This window comes from Lissotriton vulgaris, chromosome 9 (assembly GCF_964263255.1).
Source record: "Lissotriton vulgaris chromosome 9, aLisVul1.2, whole genome shotgun sequence".
Taxonomy (NCBI): domain Eukaryota; kingdom Metazoa; phylum Chordata; class Amphibia; order Caudata; family Salamandridae; genus Lissotriton; species Lissotriton vulgaris.
In genome coordinates, this window is record NC_141697.1 from 192602087 (window position 1) to 192624457 (window position 22371).

At 45.3% G+C, this 22371-nt stretch overlaps 1 protein-coding gene across 2 annotated transcripts in view; it reads left to right on the top strand.

Annotated features, from left to right (window-relative positions):
• The window catches only part of FRMD6 (FERM domain containing 6), a 190919-nt gene that overhangs the window by 106230 nt on the left and 62318 nt on the right, over positions 1-22371 (top strand). For both annotated transcript variants that reach the window (XM_086937322.1, XM_086937323.1), the window contains exon 8: positions 22145-22210. In XM_086937322.1, coding sequence (XP_086793448.1) covers positions 22145-22210 — 66 coding nt within the window. The remainder of the gene's footprint in view (positions 1-22144; positions 22211-22371) is intronic.

The following is a 22371-nucleotide window of genomic DNA, read 5'->3' on the forward strand; positions in this document are numbered from 1 at the left end:
AGGTTTTTAGAGTTGTAGAGGCTTCTATTCGCTTGACCCACAACAGAGAGTCCAAAGAAACACTGGACTCGTGTGGCTGTTGCCTTCTTCTCTGAGCTTAAAGTAGTCTTTAGTTTTCTAGAAACCTTAAACTAGAGACAAACAAGTCCCTCAACAGCGCAAAGGAGCTGGAATTGTTCAGCCATGACCAGTGGTTTAAAATTAGTGGCATCTTCAGTTTTAGATTCATAGGAGAGGCTGAATCTGCACCATCCTGGTACTGAATTCTTTTGACATCTATCAGTGGGTCATGATATCAGTTTAAGAAGCCTACAGTGGCCCTCGACACAGATAGCAGGAGAAAGAGACAAACATATCTGGCAGTGAGCAGTAGGAACTCAGATAATGATTGTGTTTCCAACTTTCCTATCAGTTCGTTTGACAACATTACAAGAGAACAACATCTAGAGATCCCAGGGCAACCTAACAGATTACCTCCTCTCTGGACTACAGTGCCCCATGTTCACGTCTAAAGACTCCAGTGTTAAAATGGCCCATTATATTTTGTGAAAGGTGTTCTTTCAAATCAGTCTGCAGAACCGACCCCAATCCAGTTCAAGAACCACAAACACTTTAGCTTGATGTCTGGTTAATGACAGAGCTTGGAATGGGACATTTTCTCCAATCTGTTCAGTTATTTTGGTACTATTGTTCTGAACAGTTATTCCCATTTAAAGTTATAGCCATGACTGAAGTGTATGTTTGTGTGTCTGCATGTCTGACAGTTATGTTTGTTAGTCAGTTGGGTTATACCGTTTCCCACTTAAGTTTCCCACTCTCTACCTTGAGCTGGGCCTTGACTGCTTAACCAAGATAGTCAGGAGAGTTAAGGGGTCATTAATTAGAGATCCAACATTCCAGCCTAAATATAGTATCTTGAATCTCCAATATGTAGGGAACACCGGCAGTATCACCCTTGATACCCCTGGGGGTTCTCTGCAACTTCAGGATATGGACAGAGCTTTAATTAGCATCTAGTGGTGGGGTCTGAGTCTAGTCCTCATTAAACATCCTACCACACTCTATAAGTTTCAGGAAAGCCCTTGTAACAGTAAAATGCAATAATATACGTGAAATCCGAGTATTTCCTCATGAAGATGGAGTGTTGGGAAGGAATAACAAGCCGGCCTTGTGGAACTCTCTCAGGGAGGCAGAGCTGTGTTTCTGGAGCTAAGAAGTACCTTTTTCTCAGCGACCCCTCTTTGAAGCCCTCTCAACCGTCCAGCATTGCAATCTGTAAAATCTCTGTTCTGTCGCGGAAAGCAATTTGAACTAGAGAAGGCATGGGAGTATCAAGAATATTAGTAGTAAAAGCCGCTTAAATATGCATGTGCAAAACTTCTGAGAATCTGAGGTGCTCAAGGTCCACGGTGGGGAGAAGGAGGCAGGTTTATTTAACCAGTTGCCTCAGTAGCAATAAAGAAATCATGGAGTTGGGTGCCACTGAGGAGAAGATATGTGCAGGAATGAAAGAGATCCTATTTGATGCTAAGGCATGATTGTTGGAAAAGATACCCATAGAGTCAACAAGACTTTGAAGCCCAGCTTCATATCTCATCTTAGACCAATTCCTTTGCATCCTGGTCAGTAGGGAATACATGTAACCCCATGTTTGATGCTGTTGTGCCATCTATGTAGTGTCAGGAGCCCTGAAAGAGACTGACAATCTCCACCAGCCAACCGTCGCCCTTTTGTATTCATTTTATTCAAATATGTGTATCTCTTCTTCATTAATTGTTGAATTTTTAGTCTATTTAACGCTGCGTTCTTGAGAATTTGATTGCTAAACCATTTCAGCTATTGCTGCATTTTATAGCCTGACCAGTGTATAATTAGATCTATATTCGTTTAGTGCAATTGCCCTGAATTGTGCAAATGCTGTCATTGTATTTATACATTTTATTTTTTCAGATGTTTTGATACATTTTGGATGGTTGGATAACATAAAATAACAACTAGAGGTAGCATAACCAAACCTCATATAACACATTAAGAGATAATGGATTCCTAATCTCTGTACCGAATAACATTGATCTACACCAAATACAAGCAACGTCACGCAAAGTCTGCATTCTTTTACATTGGCCACTTTAATCCATTCATCATCCTTCCCTACTCCATCTAGATGCTGCAAGATAAAGAACAGCACATGCATCTCTCACCTGGTGTGGTGGAGACTGGAGGGACCTATTTATCCCTTGTATTGTACATGGATGTGGAGGGCATAAGGCTGTGGCTGCTGGGTTCTTCACACATATTATGCAGGCCTAGGTAGTTGGCCTTGGGACACAGTAATTCACAGATCATAAATTCCCAGGTTTCCCACTAGCGGAATTTAAATTGTGCGTTGCCCACTGCTCATCATTCACTGTCTCAATGGTGATGCATTTGAAAACAAAAACTGCAAAAGGCACATTTTCCAAATTGGGAGACAGCTGTGGGTGTAGTACCCGCTAATTGGTTCCAGAATGCCTCCTAGCTTGTTGACCTGGCAGAGTGTGCCGCCGATCATGCCTCCCATGGTAGTTTCATGCTGACATTATACATTTTGTGAACACCGTGGTTTAAACTATGTTGAATGTGCTGATTTAAAAAAATGTGAAACTAGCGTCTGGTAACTTTTGAAACCTATTCTCAGACAACAAAAGGTAGCTTTCATCATCGTGATTAGAATCGTATTGAAGCAGCGCTACATATTTCCTCTTTATATGTTCCTTCCCTGAAGGTGGAGTTTACGACATATTGTTCGGCTCATATATTGCCTATAAACTTGCAATAAAGTACCAAGGAGTGCGGGGGAACTGCAAAAGGTTTTTAGAGTTTTTCAGCCCAGCCTCTTTTCCTTAAACTGTAAGGCACGAAATATTTACCTAATTTGCCCCCAACTCATTGAATGTAGAGAACGTCAGCAAGGATCAATTGCTATATTTTTCTAAAGTGTTTTAATAAGAGAGAAACACGTGTCATGATTCTAGCGCCGGGGACGCCCCGTTGCTGGGGCAGCTGTTTGCGCTTTACAAAACAGATAACATAACATAACATAACATGAGTTGTTTGTACCGTTCTGTAAAGATTGTGCTTTCAGAAATATGCAGTATTATTAAGTGTAGTTGAACTGGTTAAAAAGAACCAACTACATTGACCAGCATTCCACGGTAGACGGATGGAAACAAGGCTACCTATTCATTGCCTAGAGGAGGTTACACCTTTTCAGGAAGGAAACACAATTTTGCCTGTTAGAGGCTCACGCCTGAAAATATACTTATTCGCTACTGATAAGAGTGAGTGTAGTTGTCTTCGTTTTTTTTTTTTTTTTTTAGAGAAAAACACTTCTCCCAGTAAATGTCAGACAGATACCTTTAGTCTCTGTCCACCCATTTTCATACTTAAAAATCATTTCATTTCAACCAAGGCTGCTGACGTCTTCACCTATACTTTGCTTGATAGTCTTGCATCTACGATCCACATTAGCCCCCTTGCTGAACATCTGAACACAGGTTTTTATTTTCGAGGTGGCACAATATGTTTTGACAGCATGGTGTAAAGAGAGCTTTGGTTCAGAAAAATATTAAAGCTGATGCTAGCTCCATTCTTTATTTTGGTGAACTAATAAATCATAAAAGGTATCTGTATGCACTGGCAAGACATTTAATGTATTAAACTAAGCACGGGCAAAGCGTTTATGTTATTAAATTTGGCCTTAACCTATGCAAGAACCAAAGTCTTCTTTTGTTCATAATGTTATGTTATGTTATGTTATACTTTATTTTTAATAATCCACATTTGTAAAGCGCACAATCACCCGTGAGGGTCTCTAGGCGCTGGGGGCCAAACTTCACACTTTTTATCACCCCCTGGGAGACAATCTCCCCTTTATTGATCAACTAATGGAAGTCATCTCTGGCAATGTCGACTCAGCTGTGTCCAAAATCTTCCTTGGTGACTTCAACCTTCAATGGTCTAATCCCAATGACCTGGCGGTATCCTGCCTTAAAAGAATATCCGAATGATCATGAGCTGATCCAGCACTGTGACCAACCAACTCACAATCAATCAATCAATCAATCAATCAAGGCATTTATATAGCGCACTACTCACCCGGAGGGTCTCAAGGCGCTGGGGGGGGGGGGGGTCCGCTACTGCTCGAACAGCCAGGTCTTGAGCTGCTTCCTGAAGGCGAGGTGGTCCTGGGTCAGGCGGAGGTGGGTCGGGAGGGAGTTCCAAGTCTTGGCAGCGAGGTAGGAGAACGACCTTCCCCCTGTGGTGGCTCTTCGGATGCGGGGGACGGCGGCGAGGGCATGGCCGGTCGAACGGAGCTGGCGTTTGGGAGCGTAGAAGTTGAGGCGGCTGTTGAGGTATCCTGGGCCTTGGTTGTGTAGGGCTTTGTGTGCGTGGGTGAGGAGACGGAAGGTGATTCTCTTGTTGACCGGGAGCCAGTGCAGGTCTCTCAGGTGTCCGGAGATGTGGTTGCGACGGGGGATGTCCAGGATGAGTCGTGCTGAGGCGTTCTGGATCCGCTGGAGCCTCTTCTGGAGTTTGGCGGTGGTTCCGGCGTAGAGGGAGTTGCCGTAGTCCAGACGGCTGGTGACGAGGGCCTGGGTGACCGTCTTCCTGGTCTCGGTGGGGATCCACCGGAAGATCTTTCGTAGCATACGCAGGATGTTGAAGCACGTCGAGGAGACGGCGTTGACTTGTCTGGTCATGGAGAGGGAGGAGTCCAGGATGACGCCCAGGTTGCGTGCGTGGTCTGTTGGTTTGGGTGCGCTGCCTAGGGCGGGGGGCCACCAGGAGTCGTCCCAGGCGGAGGGTGAAGATCCCAGGATGAGGACTTCCGTCTTGTCCGAGGAGAAACGCTAGATCTCATTATCTCGAAAGGGCAGACCATCAAATTGGATACCATTACCCCTTGCGATTGATCCGACCACCATTGTATCCTCTTCTATATTAACAGGGAGGTGTTGATGAGGTAGACTCAGCCAACGAAATCAAAGATCTGGAAAAAGGACCTCAGATCAATAAACGCAACTGAACTAGCAGCCCACTGCAAATCTGCCCTCTCCGCCCAAGCTGACTCGGTTGATGTTCAATTACTCACTGACTCCTACAATTCGACCATCTCCAACATCATGGATGACATTGCACCTTTACAATAAAAACGCTGCAACAAAAATATCCAAACCATGGTACAACGACAATTTAAACACGGAACGCCGCAAACTTAGGGCAGCTGAACGCTCCTGGAAATCCAAACCCTCCTTGGAACAACTAAAACTCCTTAGAGATGTTAGGAGCTTCTATAACAAACAAATGTAGAGCGCCAAGGCGCACTATTTCAGAACAACTCGATAAAGCTGCAAACCAACCCAAGAAACTTTTCAAATTGGTCAAACAGCCATCAGTGGCAGGCCCAAACCACATAGGATTTCGGGTCATCCCACCTCCATGCAATAATCTTGCTGCTTTCTTCAATGAGAAATCAAGACGCATCACCATTGAACTCGCCTATAAGAAGGCTCTACTGCCATCCCTTGACCTCTTAGAGAAGCGCAAACCTATTAGTCTGATAACCAAAAACAACGAGTCATGGTGCTCCTTTACCCCCTTCAGTGAAAAAGACATCAACAAGATTCTTCAGAACATCAATCCATCTAACCACTTCATTTAACCGATGCCCTCGGCCATCTTCAAAGAAAATTAAGAATGTGCTCATCCCCACCTGGACAAGGATTGTAAATGCCTCTCTAGCACAAGGCATGATCCCAAAATGTCTAAAAGCAGCTCAGATGTCACCTATACTAAAATTATGCAGATGAAACCGACCTCAATAACTTCCTTCCTTTCTCTAACATCCCTACACTAGCCAAACTACTGAAGGAATGCATACAATCCCAACTTTGTGCTCAAATAGGGAATTCCCAACAACTAGAACAACATCAATCCGGCTTCTGGAGGGGGCACAGTACCGAATCGGCTCTCACGCACATTATGGATGACATTTTAAAAATTCTTGACCAAAATGATTCCTGCCTCCTAATCCTCCTTGACCTCTCCTACGCATTCGACACAGTTAATCACGACAACTTCCTATCCATTCTGAAGAACAGGATGGGTTTCTCGGGTCTGGTGTTACAATGGTTCGCCTCCTTCCTCCACCACAGATCACAAAGAGTCAAGGCAAACCACTCCCTCTCCCAGCTCTCTCCAGTAATCATGGGTGTCCCCTAAGGGTCCGCCCTATCTCCTAACCTCTTCAACCTTTTCTTGGAACCTCTAGCTAAATCACTAAATTCCACGAACATTCTCTACCATATGTATGCGGACGATACACTTTATTTGAAAATGTCATCCCCGGGTTAACATCATCTCACTCAACACTACCCTTCAGGCCACACAAAATTGGTTAACTGAGAACCATCTACTACTCAACACTTCCAAAACTAAATTCCTTCTCATCTCCCCCCCAAACCACATCCCCAAGCTAGACCTTTGGCTGAATCACCACACGGCCTTCAACTGCACCCCCTCATCATTGACTCAGCCAAATCTCTCAGAATCACCCTGGACAAGCACCTGAATATAAAAAAATCATATCATCAATGTGAGTAAGGGAGCTAACCATCTGATGAGGACCCTGAGAAGCATCAAACCATTCCTGCCACAAAAGTATTTCAAGCAGGTGGTCCAAGCACTGGTCTTGCCAAGACTAGACTACAGCAGTGCTACAATCTGTGGCCTTCCCAAATACACCCTGGCTCCACTAAGGGCATCGCTGAACGCTGTGGCCAGACTGGTCACAGGTACCAAATTAAATGAGCACATATACCCAGTTCTAAAATCTCTCACATGGTTACCCTACTAAGCTCGAATTCAGTTAAAGATTGCCATTCTGACGCACAAAGCCCTGCATTTCAAAACTCCCAGGTACCTAGCGCAAAAGCTTGAATTATCCTGTGGTGGGAGAGCCTCAAGAAGCGCTAACACTTTCCTCCTAAAACCACTCATCCTTAGCAAAAAGAGAACATGTCACTGAGCCTTCTCTGGCATGGCCCCAAAGATATGGAACTCTCTTCCACAGTAAGTACGCAGAATCTCCTCAACGACTTCTTTCAAACTGGAAGCTAAAAGATTCCTAATTGACAAACTCCTACCCTAATCTGGGTTAGGTCCATTGGCTCGAAATCATCGATCCGATAACCACTGTTCCATCATGTGATGCTGATCTTCTTTAACACATTGTGTGCCCCCTTCGTAGCCTGCTATATACCTGCTTTTTGTGTCACTCTCCCTTGTATCATTTGTCTGTGAATCATGCGATTATTCATGTTGTGTATTCTTCCTTGATGTCGATATTGGTTTTTTGACCTTCTTTTCACCCTTTTGTAAAGCGCTCTGATAACCTCTGGGTTCTTGTTTGCGCTATATAAACCTTTATAAATAAAACAAATAAATAAATAAAATACCAACGGTGCCGCTGTGCTTGTTATAAAGATGCATTGGGGCATGGTGTTGTCTCCCTTGTGCCAGATGACCGTGGAGATGAGTGTGATAGATTGGCTGCAAAAACTCGTCTGCCCCTATGTTTGTGGCGAAACTATGGATTTGGAGGTGGGCAAAGTCCTCAGACTCCGTCAATCCCCCACCAGTTGACCACCTGATGAGGGCTAAGTAGCCTAAATCCCTATGGAATTACTGTGTGCCCACCAAAAGTGGACTTGACTTGGCAGTTCGACTGAACTATTCCTTTTGGAGAAGGGCCAAGGCAGATTCCTTATACCTGGCCTCTGCCTGGAGTGGCATAATGAGTGAAAAACAATGGACTGGAATGTGGCCCAAGTGACTAGGAGCTTTTGTAAGCTTTCTTTCCAGCTCTTGTCCTTGTGTCTTTTTGTCCTCATTGTCACAGGTTCAAATTCCAATGAGTCTATTCAGTCTTTCATCCATCTGAGGTCGATAAAATGAGGGCTATAAATTTGAGTAACAATAAACCTCTGTTGTTTCAGCACCAAGAAACTTTTCAGTGTGAATGTGCGCTTTAAAAATACTTACTATGTTATATTGTATTTGCTTATCGTCTAGTTAAGACATCCAGGTGTCCCAAATGAGATTTGAAAGATAGAAGAGCTCGCGGTCATTGCTTTCATTTGAATGATGACATTAGCAGTATATAGTGGGTCGGACTCTGCTTTTGTTATTGACAATCTCTCTGTGTAGTACTTGAACTCCCACTCGCTTTGAAGAAAGGGCTGGACCTGGCATCTAGCGCCTGCTCCGAGTGCTGATGGCTTGGATTTACATTCCTTGTGGATATGATTCAGAACTTTAACATACACAATGCGAAGTAGTTTTTAAGTAAGTCATTAAGCGCTGTGGAGCTTGACAAATGCATTCTCCAACGCAAGCCCCATCAGGGTGCACTTTATGCTCAGCGCACCCTGTTATCCTTGTTTCGTTCAACTGACTGTCAGTTTGTTTCCCACACCTAGTGGTGAACATGTGGAAGGTTACACTTGTCTCTTGCGAGGTCCTTCTAGACTGGGAAACATCTAGCTATGCACACTGGCTTATATTCCTGAATGAAAGTATGAGCCTCCTTTAGAAAACTAAGTCTTGACTTCCAGCTTCTGAAAAAACAGCGACACATTTTCATGAGTCTGTTGACCTCCATTGAAGCTTTAAACGCTAATCTTATAGAAAGATGCCTAATATTGGAGATGCACAAAGAAACAGTGCTGGCTACCCGAGCTCGTTAATTGATTGTATTCTAAAATACGTTATGCCTTACTATAGTTTAACATAAATATTGTGTCCTAAATATTATTTAAAAAACTATTGTCACATGAAGTATAGTGTTTTTATTATCAACTAAATATTTTGTAGACCATATTTATTTACACTGTAGCCTGGCAGCGATATTCTGGTACCAAATAACGTTAATTTACCATGGTGTAATTCTAGAGTGATGGCAGGAAACTGAGCAGGATGAAGTTGACCACAACTGTAGAGCTCCTGCTGTCTCCCTCTGCATTACTGAATGACCTTTGTTCAGCCAACAGATCGAACAAGTTGTGAGTACTCTGGATACACCAAATAGCCACCACCAGGAGATGAGGAGAATTATTACTCCTCTGGGCGGGGCATAAGCCCTCTCATATCATAGGACAGGTGTGGCACAGCAGCATGGTGGCTGACTCCGGAGCGCGGGGTTCATGGTTCGATCCCCAGCGTTGGTGGCAGCTCAGCTCAGCTCAGCATCATGTGACTCTGGGCAATAGAGCACTTAGGGCCATATGTATCATCAACCTGATTTGCGATTCCCAAATAGCGATTTTTAAGAAATCGCTATTTGAGAATCGCAAATAGGTATGTATGTACAAAATCGCATTTTTTTCGATTTCTTAAAATGCCTTAATTGCGATTTGCAAATTGCGAATCGCAATTAAGGAATACTTTCCCATTCATTTCTATGGGCCAGGAGGCCCATAGGAATGAATAGGAAGTTATTCTCAATTTGCGATTCGCAATTTGCTAATCGCAAATTGAGAATAATTTCATGGGTGCATGGGTGCACATGTGGCGCACATACATGCCCTGCTTAACATGGCACTTTGAAAAATGCAAAAATGTGCATTTTTAAAGGAATTCGCAACTTAACACCAACTAGAAGTTGGTGGTAATTTGCGACATTTTGGCAATTTTTTTTTGCTTCATACATTGCATTTAAGGAATCGCAAAATTTGCGATTCCTTAAATGCAATTGCAAAATAAGGAATCGAAAATTTTGCGATTCCTTGTTTTGCACCACATTTTGCTTCATACATACCATTTAGCAAATTCGCATTCGCAAAGGCCGAAATTCTGCGAATTTCGGCCTTTGTAAATGCGAATTTGCTTGATACATATGGCCCTTAATCTCCCCGACACGCAGCGCCTTGAAACCCATAAAGAGTGATATGTGCGCACTTTACAAATAGGAATTATTATTATTACTATCATTCTTTGAAGAACTGATAGTAATAGGTCGAGGGAGACAGCTGCTCTGCTAATTCAGACATGATGGAGATTTCCATGGGGATCCATGCAGACTTTGCAGCTTTGTGCAGTTTTGTATCTGTCTGTCTGCTCAACAGAGTTGTTTGTTTCTGAACTCAGATAACTAGTGGAGTGATAGAAACATTTTTGCCCGATTTGAATATTTGTTTTCTATGTTTATTGTGAAACTATAATTAAACAGAAGTACATGGATTTTGATTGTATGACTGGTCACAGTGTATTTGACATTTTCCATAATATGGTCATTCCTCTGTGAAAGAAAATGTATCATATCGCAAATGTTCTCTAAGCCCACATACCAGAATTATGCAATGAATCTCGCCTACAGCCAACACCCCCACACACATACCAAGAAATCATTTCAAAATACTTTCTTTTCTTTCTGTCTCGTGACAAGTGGCTGCATTCCAGCAGAGAGAAACAAACATCACCACCTGCAGGTCTCTGTGTTGGACGAAGAGGCGCGGTATTGATTTCGCTTAACAAAGACTATGTTTGTATTACGCTTTGTAGTCTTTTGTAGGAGGCGACAAACAAAGGTTCATTTTTACAAATAAGATAGTCAGTGTTGGAGCACGTGGCTACACTAAAGGTTCTTCATTGTTTTCTGTGTTTACAGTCCTGATGGGTCTCCATTTGTAATGTTCTGCTGAGCTCCTGCAATTTTAACCAGCTGCTCCCAAGTTGAGTGGTTCACATGAGTGTCCTGGGAATCATTCTTGGGCGAGCTGCTTGGACTCCAAGATATTCCTTAATATCTAATGTGGTTCCATGATAATTGTCTCCCCTCCTTAAAACACAGGGAAGCTGGATCCTCAAACATAGGTCACTGCCTTCTCCATTGTAATCTCTGAAGTTGTGATCAGTTGAAAACAACAGAGTGGGTTAGCCACAAAAAAAATGACCAGTCGCAGAAAAGAAATACCAAAGATGAAAGGAGAGAGAGAGAGATGAATGTTCCTCCTGCTGCTCGACCACTGGTGAACCAAGAGGGGCAGCAACCAGCCAGGCAGGTATATAAAAGGAGAGTCAGAACAAAACAGTGATCAACCTGGATGAGCGCAAAGTTCATGCGGGTCTGGTAAATCCTGTCCGGGGAGCTGCATGAGCATTGGTTCACCAACTTGCTAGGGTAGCGGGCATGCCTGTGCACGGTCTTTGAGCACAGAAGGCACAGCAAGGCTCTCCTATTGTCCCATGCTTCCCCTTGCATGCCTTCTGTTAGCTTCCCAGAGCATAGGGGAGCAGCGAGGATTGGAAACAACCAGAAGTAAACAGAACTCTAAGGACAACATACATGTGCGCAGACATCACCATGCACGTGCACATATGTATCAAGATGCTGCAGCAGCCGTTTTTTAGGTTTCGCTGGGGGACGGAGCCGTTAGGCTCCTCCTCCAGAGAAATCTATTGAGTATAGTAAGCACTATGGAACACGCCCCCCCGTCCCATTGGCTAGCTCCATAAATGGAGCCTAGCCATTGGACGAGGGGCCTGTCCATCAATGCCGGACCAGACACGGGGGCGTTCCCGAGATTCTTTGGCTTTTGCCGACGTCACGCGACGCCGGGAACGCCCCCGAGTCTGGTCCGGCCGGGCCGTGCTTGCTGCTGTCCTGGGCATCGTGAGTGTTTTTCCCCGGCACGTTTCCCGCCTCCCTCCCGCCGTTCGTGTTCTCTCCCGCCCCCCTCACGCCCCCTGTGTCCTCTCCCGCCCCCTCCCGCCGTCCGTTCCTCTCCCGCCCCCCCCCCCGTGTCCTCGTAGGTGCTGGCGGCATTTTTTTTTTTTTTTTTTTAATCCGCGGCTGCCCACGCCGCACTTGTGCCAATTTTCGTGCCTCACGCCCCCTGTGTCCTCTCCCGCCCCCTCCCGCCATCCGTTCCTCTCCCGCCCCCCCCGTGTCCTCGTAGGTGCTGCCGCCATTTTTTTTATCTCGCACCCTTCCTTTTTTAGGTCGAGGTAATGTGTACGGAATGTAAAACGGTCTTCCATGGTCCCTGCAAGGTCAGAGTACCATCCTGCCCTCAGTGTGTGCGGAGAAGAAAGTACTACGAGTCGAAGCATTCTGCTGCCTTATAACACTGCAGGGATATGTTTACAAAAGGACACGTTCAAGATGACGCACACCTGCCAGCCGATAAGAACTCTCCAGAGATGGAAATGGTGGAACGTCACACGCAATGTCCCCCCCCCTTTCCCGGCTGTCCTGTGCCCGTTCCCGCCCCCTCCCGGCTGTGCGTTCCCTCTGTGTAGTCATGCGGCGGTGGGCGGAGTTGTTTTTGTTTTTTTCGGCGCCATGATGCTCTCATTCTGCGGCCGACCGACGTTGGAGGAAGTCCAGGTGGGTGAGTGCTTGTTTTTCCTTTTCCTTGCCTTCCCGCCCCCCTCCCGCTGACCGTGTGCTGTTCCCGCCCCCCCTCGCTGTCCTGTGCCCCGTTCTCCCCCCCGACCCCCCCCCCCGCTGTCCGTTCCTCCCCGTGTGTCCGTTCCGCCCCCTCCCCGTGTGTCCGTTCCGCCCCCTCCCCTTTCACTCTCCATTGCTTGTTATAGTAGTTAGCTGAAGAGTATTTCTTTTATTGACTGTGATTTCCCAGATTGTTTCAAAATGAGGTCTAAGGTTGTCTGTAAAATAGAAGTGAGAGTAGGTACCTCATATCAATTGTGCACTCACAATTGCTATGGTGCAACCATTACGTATTTGGTACAACGTTCAACATTCAGATGCTCCGATTTTGCGTATTCCTACTTCGCAGATTTGCATCTGTGTCTATCATTTACGATCGAGAGATATTTCCCATTTCCTGTTTCCACTACTTTCAGTTGATCACTGCTGGCTGCCCTTGTGGGGTGGATCTCTATGCCATATCATTTACGTACTTTGTCTGCTTCTATCAAACTCGTGAGAGACTGAGCTATTCATTTTAAGACATAATCTAAGCGAGGTACTTCCAGAATGCAGTGAGCAAATGTCCCTTTCTGATTTGAAGATTTTAAATCCTCAGAGGGTACAATCAGGGCTTTAAGTGGGCCGGGTCTCGCGCAGCTCGGACAGTTCCATAAAGAAGGCGCTGAAATGGGTCCTTATCGGGCTCCCAATATTTCCCCTCACCCTCAGGATGAAAAAATTTGAATCTGAACTCTGCAACCGTATTTCCCTTAACTTCCTTTGATGTAACTTCACAGAGACTCGACATGGGACTCCCAGAGTCTCACCATTTCAGAACTAAAGCCTTTCAGGTCTGCAGAGACACAGCACCCCAGTACACGTCTTGTAGACAGACTGCCCCCTCCCGTGCACAGACACTGCACCCTCCCGAGCCCTGTCTGCAGAGACAGACACAGCACTTCAATGCACGGTCTGCACAGACTCAGCAGCACCCTCCTGAGCACACCCACAGCAGACCCCCCCCCCCCCCGCACACTGTCTGTCCTCTGTCTGCGGAGCCTGGCCCGGCAAAACTTTACGCAGTCCTGTGCACCTTCCATTCGCCGCCAGTGCAGCCCTTTCGTTGACTACGTCCCGTCTCCCCCTCCCCCCCCCCCGATCTTCGTGTCTGCGCAGGTAGCACAGTGCCGTTAGTGTTAGTGCACGTGCATCCTTCACATTCTGTCGTCACAGCCCCTTACTACATCCTAATAAAGCCCCCCTCTGACCCCAAGTACTATGCCGGTGGAGAACTTCCTGCGCAGTCCTACCCCACCCCCCTCCCCCCAGTACTCGCACAACACGCCTATGTGCTAGGTGCACATTCTTTTGGGGGGCACACTGTCGACGCACACACATTGTCCGCAGCTCTGCCCTCGCCCTCCTCCTTTCATCTCCCCAGCCCCTCCGGGTACCCCACCCCCCACATCACGCACGCATTCAGACAGCACATCACCCCTTCTTTCCCCTCTCCCTCCAGGTACTGCTTCCCATGAATGTAAACATTCAGGTGGTGTGACACCCCCTCCCTTACACCCCCTCGGGGCACACCTCGCTATCCATGCAGGCACCCAGACACTGTGTCGCCCCTTGTCTCTTACACTCCCTCTGCCTCCTCTCCCTCAGGACACACTTCCCCCCCCTATCCATGCACACATTCAGACGCTGTATTTCCCCTTCTCCCCTGTACGCCCCCCCTCCCCAGCATGCCCCCTCTCCCCAGCATGCCCCCTCTCCCCAGCATGCCCCCTCTCCCCAGCATGCCCCCTCTCCCCAGCATGCCCCTCTCCCCAGCATGCCCCTCTCCCCAGCATGCTCCCGTCCCCAGCATGCATGCCTCCCGTCCCCAGCATGCATGCCTCCCGTCCCCAGCATGCATGCCTCCCGTCCCCAGCATGCATGCCTCCCGTCCCCAGCATGCAGGCCTCCCGTCCCCAGCATGCATGCCTCCCCTCCCCAGCATGCCTCCCCTCCCCAGCATGCCTCCCCCAGGACTTCTTTCCCTACAGGAACACTTCCTGCCTCAGTGTCCTCTCTGCAGGACACGTCTCCACCCTACATACAAACAGCACCGTCTGGGTGGAGGGCGGGATGCACGTGCGCATGAAAGAAAAGTAAGGGGGGTATTCTGCAGGAACTAATCCATGCAGTTGTGCAGGCAGTGCAAGCCGCCACAAAGTGATGCAACCAAGGCATTGTTTTCAGAAGGCAGTCCTTCGAGGCAGGAGAGATGCAGGAATCACTGCATGCAGTTGTGCAGGTAATGCAAGCCGCCATAAAGTGATGCAAACAGTGTTTCGTTTTAAATTGAGGCCCTGCGAGGAAGTAGAGGTGCAGGAACCAATCCATGCAGTTGTGCAGGCAGTGCAAACATCCACAAAGTGATGCATGCAACCAGTGTGTTGTTTTAAAAGGCGGGCCCTGTGTGGGAGGAGAGGTGCAGCTGTGGTAGAAAAGGCCTATGGACCTGAGACAGGAGTGCATCCCATGACACGATACAGCTGTGCACGTGGGCGCTGCACACAGCTGGGCTAGAATGCTGTAAACAGACTTGGGCATACAGCAATGAGAGGGAGCTAGTGACTTTCTGTTCCTGTAGAGGCGCTTTAGGTGTAAATACTGCAGTGTTGTGTTTGGTATAGGATTTAAGATGCAATATTATTTTTTTTGGTTTAAATCTTGTACAGATATTGTATTGTTTGCTAAGAGCTGATTTTCGAGAATAATGATTGAATAAACACAACCTGTGTGATGAATCCAAATTAGAGATATTCAGTATTGTCAGTGACTCAGCTGAGTTGGAGGGTGCGGGATCCAAATTGGGTGTCTCCCTGGCCCAAGCAATACAGAGTGTTACTGATTCTTACTCAACTAGCTGGCTAACAGACATGTTATCCCCAAACATCAGCTGATCAATTTTTGAAAATAGCCATATGTTGCTATCAAATACACATTTTCTTTTTGAAAAGAGCAAACAAAATGACAAAAGCTTATTAAGAAAAAATAAAATAAAATGAAACCTGTTTTGTCACAAATATCTTTTCATTTTTCGTAAATACACATTTGACAATCAAACTTCAATTTGTCATTTTCATCACATACTCACAGCCATCACTGCCACACATGAATGCCATGTATCACTATCTCATGCCATGGAGGTCTACAATATGCCAAGAATCATCATGCTTGGATCAACATTAGACCAAGGGTGGGAATCCTGATGCCATGTGTGCCAACAACAAGAAGCAAGTAATTGCCACGGTTATACCTTGGCCACCACTATACTAGGTTGAGCAATATCATTCAGTGGTGGAAACCAATATTTCAAAAATTGACATCAATATGTCAGAGGTGGCATTTGCCAGCCGTTGCCATCATGAAATTGATTCTCACATTATGCAAAGCATTTCCACCTGTATGCCATGGCCACCAATACCAAAGGTGGGAACCATCAATACGCTAAGAATTCCAATCAATATGCCCGGTACAACATTTTGCCAGGAGTGGGAACCATCTTTTATATTGAAGCACACAATATGCAAATAATGAGTGCTAGGAAGTGAGAGTGACTAAGCAGTGCTAGGGAGTGCAGAGTGACTAGGGAGTGCTAGGGAGAGCTAGGGAGTGCAGAGTGACTAGGGAGTGCAGAGTGCTAGGGTGTGCTAGGGAGTGCAGAGTGACTGCAGAGTTCTAGGGAATGCAGAGTGACTGCAGAATGCTAGGGAGTGCTAGGGAGTGCAGAGTGACTGCAGAGTGCTAGGGAGTGCAGAGTGACTGCAGAGTGACTAGGGAGTGCAGAGTGACTGCAGAGTGACTAGGGAGTGCAGAGTGACTGCAGAGTGACTAGGGAGTGCAGAGTGACTAGGGAGTGCAGAGTGACTAGGGAGTGCAGAGTGACTAGGGAGTGCTATGGAGTGTTAGGGACTGCTGAGTGACTGCCGAGGCTAATGGCAATGTAAATGACAATGCCATTTATTTATCTGTTTTCAAAACCAACACATAAATACAAATTTTGTTATTTACAATGCCAATAGCTCTAACTTTTCCAAAGGCGAAACCATTGCATTGTAAATGCTTGTTAGGTCTTGCCTGTAGTCATCATTTAGCTGTCTTTTTTAATTGCAGACAATAACAATAATTACATTGGGCTGTGTGTCATCCCACTGTATATCTTTATGTCTTTCTTGTCAATTGCATTTGTTTGCTTCTTATTCAATGGCTTTCCTTCCTGTTCTTGTGCTTGTTCTTCCCGGAAACAGAGATTTGTTTGTTTGGTTGACGTATAACCATTCTATTGCGTACACTCAAGAAACTACATTTACTTTTTTTTTAGCACTCGTGGGACTGTTCTTGTTTCCTTGCTCTCTTCCTCTTTCCTCTTCTATTTTTTTGTTTTTACTATCTCACTCCTACCTGTTCAATGCCGCCACTCATTAGCGGCCTTTATTTGCTCCACCTGTCCCGTTCCTCATTTACCCCATGCCTCTCCTTGTCACCCTTACCTTTGTTTACAATGTTCACTCCCCTTCCAGATCCTCAGTTGACCCTTTTTCCATTTTCTTCAATCTTGTTCCACTGCCCTTTCCCACTGCATGCTTACGGTCACAGTTTGCTTGCGTATGCAGGATGCTTTTAAAATTCAGTGGCACTAGCACAGCCAATAGCAGCAACCAGCTATGCTAACATTATGAAAAACATTGGGCCTTTTAGAGTACGTAAAGTGGTACACCTGCGGGACAAACAGATAGCACTGTGCTCTTTTGGTACTCTTATAATAAGGAGCTGTTTGTTTTGGGGCCAATTCACAAAGGCATGTAAGTGTGCGTGTAAGAGTATTCCTACAGTACTACTACTCATACTCATAAATGCTTTTGAGAATTGGCCCCTTTGTGTTGTATACATTCAAGATGGCCGCAACATTGTAATACACAACATGACGATGCCACACAGCGACTGTCTATAACGTAAAGAAAACTTTGCTTTCTAAACTTGCAAGAAGCAATCTTGAAAGTACAGAATTCATAGAAAACAATATTTTCTATAGTTTCCAGATAGGTGTCGCTTTGCAAAATCATGCTGTGTGATGCAAAGTGGCAGCCATCTTGAACGTATAGGAAGCATAGTTTCCTATACGTTTTGCATGGGCGGTCACTGTTATTGGTTTGCCTAATGACCTCACGTTAAAGAAGCGTCAGTCATTGGCAAAGCTAGGAGCGGTGGCCTGATATCATTGGCAAAGTGAGACCTATTGTCTTTGGCAGTTTTTGTGTTTTAACTTTTATTTTAACGTTGCATAATGGCAGGCCCATCTTGGAACGGTAGATAAAAAAGATAAGTGCTTGAAAGCACATTATAGAGAAAGCAGCGGACTGGTAGCAAATTTCACAGCTTCCGCACCTTCGAAAAAAGAAAATAAAATTTAAAAAAAAGGAGCAGGGATGGACTTGTGAGCAATGAAGAAGCGAGAGGATGCAGGGTAACAACTGAGGAGATGGGGTTTGTACGGGGAGCAGCACACATGGTGCGTGGGGGATGTGAGAGAGGAAGCCGCATAGAAGGAAAGAGCAAGCACACATGCACTGCTGTGGATTGCTAAAAGAAGTCCCCCGAATGTAAGCAGTGGAAGGATACAACTCAACCAATTAGGAACATTGTAAAATAGCTATGCTCCAGGGAATGGCAAACACATGTCGAGGAAGGAACGTCATTGAATAAGAAACAAAGCGACAGACAAGAAAGCCAAACAGTCAATAGGTCGATCTAAATCCCACTGTAAGGATTGCCACAGTACACAATAAATTGTAAATTGATACTTGTATAGCGCACTACTCACCCGCAAGGGTCTCAAGGCGCTTGTACGAATACCGCTGTGGAACCCATCCTGGCTTTCCCTGTGAGACGTCCACTCCTGGGCACCCCCAAGGTGGAGGCCAGGCATCCTTAGCGTTGTGGGGGCCGATGTGGAGATTAAGCAAGCTATTGCCCAGAGTTGCAGAGTGGGACTCCATGGGCTTGGAACACAAAGGTAAACATACACTTTTATGTAAGTTAACAATTTTTTGCAATTCACAAAGAAATTTTACGAGTAGTATCTTTACGACTGCGAAGATAGGCAGTCTTAAAAATACTACTGGTAAAATTCCACTGTGAATTGCAAAAAGTCGTAAACTTAAAACCATTGTGACTGTGAGCCAGGACCTAAGTCTTTTGAATACCGATAAATTAGCAGTAGGATGATTTCAATTGAAAATCTCAGTGCCGTTAAGGTACACCCAACTGCCGCATTACTCAGGCCTGCCCCTCATTTGCACATTAAAAACTCCCCTTAAGGGCTCATTGTGCGTTCTCTCTAGCACCATGAAACCTTTTTGGTATACGTGCGCTCTATAAATTCCCCCAACTTCAACTTCTCCAGTCTTTCTGTCCAGTAAATCAGTATTTCATACGATGGAACCTTCAAACCAAGAATATCGTAATAATGCCTGTTTTTTCCCAATTCTACTAAATAAAAATTTCTGAATATTGCTTTTTTTCTCTGCACAATCTCTGCCAGGTTTTACCTTGCTAAACGGGGCAGGGAGGGACCTGCAGGTGAGGTCATATCCGCTGCATTTGGAGTCCTGGTTCTGAAAAAACTGTGTCTGAAAAGGGATTCCTGTGGAAACCTTAATGAGCCCTTTAATGTCTGGCTGGAAACAGCTATACATAGAAAGCTGAGACCTGCGGCGCTGGAGCAGAGCCCAGTGACTGCGCGTCAGTCTCATGAGCGAGAGGAGCTTTTGGATGATGCTGTGTATCTGTAAGACTACAAGTTGTGCACATTTCCACCTCTGGTAAAACTGGCAAGACAGTGAAAACACTCCAGAATGAGGAGTTGAATAGTGATGAGCCAGTGCCTTTGTGGTACAACACCATCTTCAGTCTGGAAGAGGCTGCAGCTGAGCTAAGCTCCGCCCCCTCCATCCTCACAGCCACAAAGGAGTTGGCAGCACTTCAGAGACAACCCTTTGTGAACATAGTGTGTCTCCTAAACCATTGCACAGAGCGGAATGCATACTCTGCCCTTTATGGATACATTTTAATCATAATAAACAGCGCTTTCTCTTGGAGGGAGAACAAAGACGCAGAAAGCCCTGTGAGCTTCAAGTGCACAGGCCTGGGCGCTGCAGGCAGAAAGATGCTTCTCTTGCAGGCAAGGGCCTGGGGAGATGAACCGGGCAGGCACATGTAGGGTCTCCTCTCAGCCACGAGGATGCGCCTGTGTCAGGCATAGGCCACTGTGCAACCATGAAGTTTGAAATTCTTTAATTACGTAGAAAATATAATTACGCTTCATTCCCCTTTATTTTGGTTTTCGACAGGAACCACAATGTTATGCTCCAAACCTCTCCATGTTTTCCACAAAGTTTTCCACTGGGAAATACAGTGGAGCAGGATTAACTTCTAACTCTTTTTTCTGGTCACGTAATTACCTGCTTTTCTGTACTGCAGAATGGGACAACAATTTGGCAAAATCATTTTCTTCCACGCTTTAATTCATAGTCTGCATTGTGCAGGATTATTTCAGATAATTTGTTACCTGTGAATAATTTTTAAATCCCACGGATCGTATGTTTGGCTACGTTATACATTACACAAGTAGTAGCATTGTGACGAAAGTGCCCTGTAAGGCTTTGTGAAGGTGTTAGGCTCGGCCCTTGTATGTTGTCTGGATGGCCCTGTGCGCTTTCTCCAGTGAGCGTGAGAGTCCTACAACCTCCCTGAAGGCTCCCCCTTTAGTCTACTTTCTGATGACATCTTTGTTGTCCTCTTATATCTGGAAACGCCCCAAAAGGCACCCCTTTTGTGAGAGCGGTTACTGCCCTCTCTACCCAGGGTATGTGCGTTTATTGCATTATGCTCTCTCGTGAGGGCCACAGGCCTGTTTTTTACATGTATCCCCCTTAGGGGGCTCCCTCCTGGCTCTTCCTGTAAAACACTCCTTCAGTTCCTCATAACTGGAGTTCTGGGACTTCATGGTGTCTGAGACATGTCTGTCTGTGTCCTTACTTGTGCATCTACACTGGTGAGTGCTGGAATACATTGGACTCCATGTTTTTCATTAGAACTTCATAAAATGGTGCGCGCCCTGGGCCGGGCGGATATCCATCATGGCCGCTTCCTCCCACTTTCCAAATATTTCATTCAGTTTTAGGTAAGGACCTCAGAGGACGCAGTTTGTGCCTATTTTTTTATTGGAACAATTTGTGACTTGATGAGCCATGTGGCGTTGCCCCTAAAATGAGGACTGTATTAAAACTTGCTTTTAACTAAGGTACCAAGGTAAGTTCCCTCTTTGCAGTAACAGCGTCCCCCTTCCCCGGTCCTCAGGCCTAGATGATGTGACTTGCCTTTGGATTTGTGGTTAGGAATTGAGCGGAGCACCATGCAGGGACACAAGTAGGGGACGAGCCAACACGTGTTTGACGGAAGCGCCCTCGCTATACGTAGGTTTTTTGAAACATTTGCTGGCACTGGCCACAGCATGGCCCGTTTCTTATTCGTGACGGGTGGGAAAAACTTAAATGAGTAATAGTACAGATGTTAATGAAGAAGTTTACTTCCTTGCTTCCTTTGCCTCCTTCCCTTCCTCCCTCCCTCCTTCTGATCTTGTGAGATTTTGCGAGTATGCCTCAACTTTACACAAGTTACATAAGGAGGTTTGTATCGTACCTCTTTGCCCACAAACTTGACTGTATTCCTTTTGTCTAAACGAAGAGCGCTATTTTCAAATGCACGTGTTGTCCAATTCACAAACCAGTTTGATCATCAAAGTACACCAAAAATGTGAGTTGCTGCCAGAAAACTGATTAACAGTTAGTGGAATTCTGTGCTTGTAAACGCCACTAAACAGTGCCATTTCTGTGATTATGGCAGAATTTCCACCGTAAAATGTTTACCGCTCGGGGCGGAAACATGCATGTTCCCAGAATAAGGGCGGGGGATTTTCTTTGGGTTTAGGAGCATAGCCTATTGCATTTGTATGACCTCAAGGTTAGAGGAAGTTTGCAAAAATCATATGTGCAAGTTTACACTTTTGTAAATCTGCGTCATAGCTTTTCACACCATCACTTTAATTACTGATTTTCTGTTCATTTTAGTTTTTACCACTCGGAAATAAACGGAGCTGCTGCTGAATCTTTTACAAATTATTGATTTTTTTGTCCATTTATTCATTCACAGTTATTATCTACTGTCTCAGAGAGATATATATTTTTGTAAAATAAATGACAAAACGCGCCCTATGTTTTAGCACGTGATTGCATAAAGGAATCAATTTAAAATGCTCTTGCCTGTTTGCCATAAGCTTACTCTTGCGGTCCTTATTTTCGTGTTGCCATCTGTCTTTGGTTTAAACATCTCCAAAGAGCGACGCTCTTGTTAAGTTTGGGTTTGGAATTTGTCTAATTGGCCACATGGTATTACTGTGGTACATGAACCCGTAAGGACCTTTGCTGTACAGCATCGCTTTTATGAGTGTGGCGAAGCAATAACTGACTTATGTACAGCACTAACATGTCTCTTTTTTGAAGAAAAGTGTACTGAAGAATGCTTTTCATAAACTTTTATTATGTTAACATGTTTTTTTAGGATAAAAGGGAAATTGAGGCTTCGTTAATGTTGGGCCTGACACTGCGAGGAATACAGATTTTTCAGGTATGTTTTACCAACACAGAGAAATGTAACCAAAGGTGAGCAGGCATGTTTGTTTGTTTATATTTAAATACTAAGTGAAAAAGTACATGAAGCCAGACTGAAAAATAATGTCAGTCGTGTACAGGAGAAAGCCCATACAAAGCGAGCCTCTTCCCCGCATG